The sequence below is a fragment of the Nestor notabilis genome, unplaced genomic scaffold, assembly GCF_000696875.1.
Source record: "Nestor notabilis isolate BGI_N333 unplaced genomic scaffold, ASM69687v1 scaffold27900, whole genome shotgun sequence".
NCBI lineage: Eukaryota > Metazoa > Chordata > Aves > Psittaciformes > Psittacidae > Nestor > Nestor notabilis.
In genome coordinates, this window is record NW_009911098.1 from 2,880 (window position 1) to 12,350 (window position 9,471).

A 9,471-nucleotide genomic window follows, 5' to 3' on the forward strand; every position below is an offset into this window, starting at 1 on the left:
TTCAGCTGAATTTCTTTAACTCACTGTGCTCTCAGCTGCCCTGCCAAGGCAAACCACGTCAGCTCAGACCTCACTAAAAGGTGGGTTTATACATTTGCTACACCCTGCACTCTGGGCAGACCTGGAGCACGGACACAGGCATCCCACACAACAGGGGCAAAGCAGCCCTCTAGACAAGGCCTTCAAGCAGATGTGTCTAGTGTACAAAAGTCCAGCACCTTTTTGCTAAAGGGGTTTTCAAATAAAGTACTTGAAATTTCCAACCAAACCAAGTTGTAGCAGCAACTCCCCTCCCTCCAAAACCTCACCATTTCTTGACTTCCAACTGCTATGAGCCACCTCAATCCAAAAAGTACCCATCAAAGCTGGCCTCTCCAGAATAATTTGGTCTGTATGTCCAAGAGCAGGGAGAGGTGCATCTAAAGGACATACCTGGAGTTGGCTGCTTAGAAGTTACCAGGAAAACCACCCCATAAGTACCAAAGTCTTTGTGTCTAATTGTCATAAAAAAGATTGAATGGATTAAGTCTGATTTGTCTCTTTCAGCACAGGAAAGGGGGAAAAACAAAAAGGAACTTCCCAGTTCCTTTCTCTTTTGATATAAAATGAATAGAAATCTTTCCTTTCAGTTGACGTTATGAAGTAGCTTTGACTCCTCACTGGTTCCTACCCCATCTTCTTCTTGGATGCCTTCTGCCAGTCCCTCTGCAAGTTTGGTCTGGCTTCCCGCATAGTCCATGAACATGTTGGGAATATCCTTGCCAAAATATATCTTGCTGTTTGCTGCAATAGCTTTGTATTTCATCAGCTGCAAGTACTCAGGAGTTAACTTCAGCTGCACAGAAAGAAAACAGATCACCACCAGCTCGGATTCACTCAAAAGCAAGGTTGTGTCATGAGCATTCTACTTCTCCACCACACTAGCAGGCGTGCTCATCCTCTCTTCAGCTACAGAGGCACAGTGCCCAGAAGAAAGCTCTCTTTCAGCAGGTCTAAGTGAAGTTCTAAATCCCAGTGACTAAATGGCAAAATGAGAAAGTGAGGGAAGCAGCTGGGGAAACGTTCAATCCAAATGTACCAGAGATGCTCGAAAGCACATCACTCACTGAGAGCCCTTGCAACGCAAGCTGCTGGAAAGAAAAACACAACTGGCTTCTAGCCAGAGAGGAGATTGAAGAGTCTGTTCCGGAGAGCAGAGCTCATTCGTTCAGGATAATGACATTATAACTGAGAGGATAGAGTAACTGGGACAGAACTTGTGCACAAACATCCCACACCTCTCTCCATTCTCACTGACCCTTACAAGACAGAGTTTTCCTGCTGGGATGTCCTGGGAACTTGCTGCAGGCATTTACAGCCTGGCATTTATCCATAAGATTTCTCTTTTTCCATTCTTTCTTTCAACTTCTTCCTTTGGCAGTACCAAGGCTTGCCAGGCTAGTTACTTAGATGTGTAAGATCAGCTCTATTTGCTCTTTACCTAAACACTTATTTACTCTTAAGCCTGCCTGTCACTCCAGAGATCCCTGCTCCTGCTTTGCTTGCTTGCCAGCTTGCCCATTGGAATTAATCGACATTTCTGGTTGCAACAGCAGGAAAGGGCAACACTGAAACTGATTTTATATCTACAGAGGGAGCCATGGCCCCATTAGCATCTAGCAGAGCTGTCTCCAGAGAGGACCAGCTATTTCATGTATCCTGACGTAAATTTATCTGTCCAAAGGATTGAATTTGCAAATAGGGATCTAATTGTTTCAGGCTCAATAATTCTGAGTGATGGTTTTGTTTTGCCTTTTGCCTTAAACAATGAGACACAACAAGCAAACACTGAGCAGAGACAGCTCTTTTCCAGAGTTCAGGTTGGATGTAAGGAAGTTCTTCTCTGTGAGGGTGCTGAGGCCCTGGCACAGGGTGCCCAGAGAAGTGGTGAATGCACCATCCCTGGCAGTGTATGGTCTAGTGTGAGGTGTCCCTGCCCATGGCAGGGGGTTGGAACTGGATGATCTTAGGGTCCTTTCAAACCCAAACCATTCTATGATTCTATGAGTATTTCTATACAGCCTAATGTAAGGAGCTCTGCTTCAGGGCACAGCATAAGGAATGACCATACCTTGTTAGCCTCAGCTACTTTCATAGCAGTGTAGCACTCAGCATCAGCTCTCGCCTTCTCTCTTGCAAGAAATGCAGCATCTGGAAGCAAACACATGTTTTCATAGTCAGACTTTTATTTCCAGCCATGTTAGCACCATTTGCAGCTGGAAAACTTTTTAAGTGGTCACTACCACATCTAAACTGTACGGGAGACAGTTTAGGGAGAAGGAAAGCAAATGGGAAACACAGCAATGGGATCTCAATTTACATCTAAAACACTGCAGGATGATAGCACTGAGTAAGTAAATTGCCTCTGCAACTGAAGACCTCAAAGCATTTTATAAACATAAGGTTTTTATTACCACCCCTGTCACGAGGGCTGAGAACACTCTATCTTCTCCAGCCAGCCCCTAACTCTCGTGCTGAAAAAGCAGCAACTGTTCCAGTGCACAAGTGGGATTTGCCCACAACATTTGCACGGGACTCACAGCACAGCAGAGTGCTCTGGAGATGGAGTTTGGGACTGTGAACGCAATTCCCCAGATGGGATCTTGTCTGGGATGCTGAGGTTAAGATTCAGGCACGCAGAGACGGGTGATTTTAACCTTCACCAGCTCTGCTCCTTGGATAGATGTCAGAGAGCTGTTTCTTTGTAATAGCAACAGTTGTGTAAAGGGTCCAATCCTGCAGGATGTGGAAATTCCCCTACTCCGAGCAGAGACATTTAAGGAAAGAAACACTTCTCCTTTCTGTATTGCACTCCTTTTTTTCCTTCTGCCTTTTTATCTATCCAATGATAATGATGTAGTATCAGGCCACCACATTCAGATGAGTGTAATCTGCCTGGCTTGATGTGATCTCTTGACATCCCTTCTAGGACAGGGAGCCACACGATTGGAACACAGTCTGGATTTGAGAGTTGCACAGCTGGATAAACCACTTGTTTTCCTATACTAGCAGGGAGTCCTGTGAGCTGCTACTCTTCAAAATCATGTCAGCAATCGGGATGGTTTGGCCTGCAACTTCCTTTCTTTTGGCTAAAAAGAGTGGTCCCAATCAGAGACACCAGAAAGAATGCGGGAGACAGGAATCCTCTGCCAGGAGAGTTGAACTGAAGCTCTGACACCCAGCGACACACATTTATAAGAAATAAACCCCATTGTATTTCCGTGAAGAACTTCTTAATGAGAAGCTGCTGATCTGTAAAAGTCTTAATTGGCTCCTCTGTGGCCTTCTGCAAAGCTTGACAGGGCCTCTAATGAATGTAATTGAAAATAAGGCCCTGCCACTCTGAGCTGGAAATGCTGACCCCTTTTCATGTCCTGGAATTTCCTTAACAAAGCATTTTATCAGATGAGTAGGGAGACATCACCTTAATTTATAACGGTACAACCTCCCAGAAAGATCACCTTGAAACAGAGAGTTCCAAGAAGCACAGTTTACAAAGGAACATTCCTATCCCTGCCTCTGGTCAATCCTAGTTCCTAAAAGTAGTCAGCTGCAAAACTAAAGTGGGGGTGAAGAAGTAACAATGCAAACTATACAGTGAATGCCAGCTTGGACTGAAGGACACAGTCAATACACACACGTCAAGTGCTACTGAACTCCATGAACTGCTGCAGGATCTTCAGACAAAATTCACCACAGAACATTTACTTCCTACAGACTCACCTTCAATCTCTGAAATTCGCTTCTCTGTTTCCTTTTCCATCACTTTCTGTCCATAAGTTATTTCAGCAACTTGTGCAATCTTTTCTGCCTCTGAAATGAAAAAGAACACGTTGTGGTCACACAGTCTTCCCAATGCCAGAAGCAGCTTCACCCATCAAAGTCCTCACCACCCCCCTCTGGTGAAAGTCAATTGTGGGAAGACTTTTCAGCCCTCAGAAGGCATCAGTCTACATTTGTGGGCAAAGCTGGAACCCACCTAAAAACTCTTTGAGTTTCCCTGGAAGAGTTTCACATCAGCAGCCAAGCGGCACAGCAGAGATCACCCAAAAGTGAACCAGGTGCATCCCTCCCCAGTGCCTGGGTTCTTTTTGCTGCCTTCCCCCCACTCCCCCCTGCAGTTCTTCTACCCCTGCAAACACAGATATACAGACCGATGAGGGCTTTCTTCCTTTCTGTCTCTGCTTCCTTCTCCACCACCTTCTGCTTCTGGGCTGCAATCAGCAGCTTTGTCTTCTCACTCTCCCTAGTGAGTCAGAAGAAGCCAGTTACAGAGCACGACCTTGCTCAAGTGGTGTGGCCACATGTCCAGGATGAGCTGCTGGCTCAGTCCTCTTTCAGGCACATGTTTAGGGCAGGCAGCACTCAGGGAAGTGAGCACATGTACCTGCACACACAGAGCTTTTCTTCTAAACCAAAGTGGCTTTTCCTCCCCTCCATAGCAGGCAGGTTTTTCAGCCAAGCCAGGATGAAGCCCTCCCTGCTACTCTCTGCAGTCTGCCATAATGCCTTCTACAAGAGGCACAGACTGTACACATCTAAGTTTTTTGGGCTACGGTTATGAGGAAATTATTTAAGCAAAGGAAGACATTAAAATCCTGTGAAAGCCTTGTCCTCACTAACAGCTGATCTTCCTCATTTGGGAGCTTTGAAATCACCCTTCATTCCATCATGTACATAAAGAAAATACTCTGTTCCTGCTCCCAAACAGGGAAGAGAGATTAAGAGTCCAGAACAAGTCTCTCCCAGCACATATCCTACTGCATTTACAGGCTGATTTGGGATTCTGCCTATCATGACCATGACTTACCATGATACCAGAAGGTTGTACGAAATGCTAGGGAAGCAAAATGGCCAAGAGGGGCCTTATTCTGGCCTATCCAGACTGCTGGCAGAGTGCTCAGAGAACATAAGCATTTCTGAATGATCAAATGCAAGAGAAGGCAGCTGGCTCAGAGCATTGAGAAGGGATCACTATGTCAAGTGCTATTAAAGAAAGTTATTTCAAAGCTCCAGCCTGTTGAATCAACAGTTTCTCCATCCCAGACAAACAACAGGATTAGTGGTGGACTCTCTCCACCTGCCACTCAGTCCCATGCTCTGGGAGGCCTCTTTAACAGGGCCAGTGTCAAGAGGAAGGAGAGTCTGGGCAAATAATTTCTGTGCTCAAGTGCTCCAAAGGGAGAAGTAGTTTCTAACTCAGCAGTGACCTGCCAGCCACTCACAGTGACAGACACGTGCTTGTCTGCTGCAGCCTCCCCAGGCCCTTTCTGCAGGCAGCACGAGGCTGGGAGCAGGCCTGGCAGAGGGCACACTGATCACTGCTTGCTGTGAAAACACATTAATCTGGATGAGCGACTCTTTTTGCTAACACAAAGGTGCAAGTCTCAGGCACTTACATGAGCTCGTAATTCCTCCGGATTGTTTCAGGGATGTTTGGCTTTGTAACTCGAACTGCCTGGAAAGAGAGACCAAAGAAAACACAGGCAAGCAGCCAACAATCAAAAGCCAAATGGCCCCTGAGGCTGCAGAGCTTGGGGGAGCTGATGCTTGGGGCATGCTCTGCCACACAACGCTTCACATGCTGCAGAATCTGTGACCAGGTCCAAACCCCACAGAGCAAACGTAGGGCTGAGTGATCTCTGATGTGACAGGAGACAGTAACCTGGGTAAAGCAGTACCCAGAGTAACACCAACAGAAACCCAGCACATCAAAGCTAAGAGGAGATGGAAAGGATATGGTTCTCATTCCTTCAAAGTTTCCTATTTCCTTTTAGCCCTTTTCCTTTCCTTTTACCCCTCCTTACAATATGCATCTTAGACATCTCAAAGTAGAACTGTATAACTAATTACCTGTATAATTAATCCAGGGGCCATCGTCGTTAGGTCTTGCTGCAAGGCCAGTTTAAGGTTTTCATCAATCTGATCTGATTGGGGAGAAAAAACAGATAACTACAAGTCCCACAAGGCAGCTTGTTGTCAACACATAGGGCTGGCTGGAATGGCTCAGATTTCTTATTCCTGGAAGGTAAGTACACATGTAAGTTTGATGTAGAAGTGCTGGGTAGAGGAAAACCATCCCTGTCCCAGAGACAGGTTCCCATCTCTCCCAGCGTGTCAGGCAACACTGACCAGCACCAAACACTTGGCACAGACCACAGGAACACAGGAGACAAAGGGAAACTCTTCCCAGTTCCCCATAAACTACAGTTGGAATCTTTCTGAGCTTGAAGTAGCATCTTTATGCTAGAGAACCTGTGCTCTAACCCACTTCCCTATTGATATCTTCCCAGCTAAATGGTGACTGATGAGGAACTGCATCTGTGCCAGCAGGAGACAAAGCAAATGGAAAGGCAGAAATATGAACTGGCTGCATGGGTTATTTTAATAGGCTGCAAAGAAATCTCCATAACGTCTGTTTGGCTCAATGGACACCAGTTAACTCCAGCATAGCTGAGAAACTTCAAAAGGAAATACAAACCAAAGCCCTGCTTCAGCTGAAAGCTCTAAGGACAGCAGTGTTTCCAGTTGGGGCCTGCTGGGAAGGGAAAAATCAAAATGTAATGGCCTTGAGAAAGTGATCACATCTCACTCCTTGATTATTTGCTTTGGGCCCAGTTTAGCTTTATCTGGAACTCGCCCTCACAATGGGGCTCAGGCAGTTTAGGAAGCAGCTGTTATCAGTTTCCTGCACCTGCTTGCAGATGTGGGGGCAGAGAATGACATGAACGGGCTGTGCCCCACTTCAGAGCTGAGCCAGAACACACTGAGCTCACACAAAGAGTTACACAGGAGTTTATACAAGTTCCTTCTGTGCAAACCAGTTGCTTTGAGGCTGTTTCAAGCAGTTGTCGTCAGCAGCTGCCAACATCTGGAGATTCCATCAGCAAAGCAGCCCATAAAGGACCTGGGGAGGAACCAAGCCCTGGTTCTGCATCTTGTGCAGCAGCATATCAGGAAGCAGAAAGCCCAATCTGAACAGAGAACAGGAGTTTGTGAACAGCCTGTGTTCTTCCAGGCACAAATTCTATCCATTTGGGGGTCCAAAACCATTCACAGCTACATTTTTGCCCGCAGTCAGCGCTGCTGTAGTGCTGAAACCCTGGAAAGGGGTTTCTTGCCAGTCCAAAGCCATAAACAAAACACTCAGCACTGGCACCAACTGGTCTATTTCTACTGAGAAACCACAACTTTTCTTCAGACTCTCTCCCAATGTGCTCTCCTGGTGTCTGTGCTGCCTGAAGCCAGAGAGGAAGGTCAGCAGGCTCTTGCCAAGTCATCCTGATTCCCAGCAGCCACATGCATAACACAAAGCTAATCAAACCCACAGGCCAAGGAGTGCTTGCTCACACTTTTTGTAGCAGAAAAACAGCTTTTCCATCTGGACTAGCAAACCCTGGGACTGAATCAACAAGTCATGTTTGCTAAACACACAAAGAACAGCACAGAATTAGTGCTCCCTTTCCTAAAGCCCTCGCTACTACTGGCAGGTTTGGGTTTGGATGTTTATTGTTACAACACACTGAAGCAGGAGTAACAAGCAGTAAATGATGGTAGGTTAAGTACAGTTAGTTAATTATAGTTAGTTACTAGATAGTAGTTAACTATCCTGACTCCAAAAAGGGCAGATACTGGATTAATAGGCAAAAAGCCCATCAGATGGGGGTGAGGAGCTCTGCATCAACAGAGGCAAATAACCACCAGAAACATCACTCAAGGAGCTGTCAATGCAACAGCAAAAGGTCAGAAGGGGCAGCTCACCAAACAGCTCAATGTAGACCTCCTGCAGCGTGTGGACACTGCAGAACTGGTTCAGCTCATGGTGAATCTTGTTGAAGATGAGAGCTTTGTCATAGTCAGCAGTGTAGTTCTTCACTATGTCGTACACTGCAAAAGAAGAAACCCCCGTTCAGAGCTGGGCTGAGCACTTGCTTCAGTCACAGCAGCAGGAGTCACAGTGCCCACCTGAGGTGAGGAAGTCACCCCCAAGAGAACCTGGCACCACAAACACACACTTTGTTCAGGGGAGTCTTCTTTATTGCTCACGTGTTTCATAACACCCTGACCAGTGTTCTGTCACCTGCTCTGTAAACAGGACATCTCACTACCAACAAGGACATCCCACTACCAGCAACCCTCTCCACCCTATCTGCATATACACATAGGTTGTGCCTGAGCTGCAGAACGCACAGGTCAATGCACAGGGAGGGAAGAGCATCCCACACCCAGCATAAAACAGAGGTCTCAAAGCAGGCCACCAGTAAGCCAGGCAGTTATACCACCCCTGGAACCAACAGGGTGCTAAACACCAAAGAAGTGGGCAAAAAGGCTGCACAGGTCATTCTTCTTGGGCTGCAGAGGCAGCTTTCTGCTCCCAAACACCTCTCTCTCCCCTGCCTCTTTGCACACCTTGTTGTTCAAATCAGAAGCTCTTCACTGAAGCATAAAGCCCAACGGGGGTGTAACAATGCAACTACTGGTAGTTGCATGGGAGGTGGATGGCATTTGGGTTCTAGTGAAGCAACTAGCAGCACAGAACAAGTATGTGCAAGGAACAATAAACACACAAAACATGTGGGAGAGCTGGTTTTAGGCTTACACCCAGAAAGTACAGGGCTTTACAAGGTACACGGGGGGAACACCAGCTCAAATCAAAGCACAGCCACACACAACCTCTTCACCTCACCTCACGCCAGGAACACAAACAGCTCCGGAGGGCAGGACTGGCAGGGTCCCGGGGAAGAGCTCACCTGCACTCTGGATGAGGAAATTCACCACCTCGATTCTGTCGAAATAAATCATCACTCCTCCACTGCAAAAGGAAGGCAGAGGAATGAGCAAAGCGCGAAGCTCGCCGGCAGCAGGCGCTGGGCTGGAGCAGCGGGGGACACCCCCCTCTAGCGGGCTGAGCTCGGCAGTCACAGCACCAAGCTCCTGCTTTCAACCACGGCTCCAGAGCCCGGGTTGCCGCATGTGAACCCCTGGAAAACGCGGCGCAGAGCCTGAGGCTGGGGGGGCACCCCCCCCCCCAGCACCCTGAGCGCGGCTGATGAGCCGGCCGCTGGTTCCAGTTATAGGTGGGCGCTGCAAAACCCAGCCCCTGGAAGCAAATCCACATGTTTTAAAACATGCGGGAGCTATCAGGGAGGAAAACAGGGAGAGGATCCAAAGGTTTCTAGCGACAACGAAGGACTAACAGCTCCGCATCTCACCTGGTGCCACAAGGAACGTTTTTCACCTCATCTGTCTGCAGCGTGGTCTGAAGGGAGGTTTAAGGAAAGAGGCTTAAGGATTTTCCCTGCGCAAATCCCACTTTACCAGCACATGGAACAGCGTTTTGCCCATCTCTCCCTCCCCTTGAACCCCCCAACGGAAGAACCGGGCCCAGCCCCTTGCTCAAAGCTCCCCGGGACAGAGCCGGAGCCCTGCGCC

General features: G+C 47.6%; 1 protein-coding gene across 1 annotated transcript; it reads right to left on the minus strand.

The window, feature by feature from the left end:
- Nucleotides 1-356: 356 nt before the first annotated feature.
- Nucleotides 357-9,337, minus strand: LOC104400212 (erlin-2-like; the record flags this gene model as incomplete). Its single annotated transcript, XM_010013094.1, is given in 9 exon segments — nt 357-835; nt 2,111-2,190; nt 3,763-3,852; nt 4,194-4,285; nt 5,439-5,497; nt 5,893-5,966; nt 7,801-7,926; nt 8,790-8,851; nt 9,252-9,337. Coding segments are annotated over 9 exon segments (879 nt in total), but the record flags the coding sequence as incomplete, so codon positions are not given.
- Nucleotides 9,338-9,471: the final 134 nt, after the last annotated feature.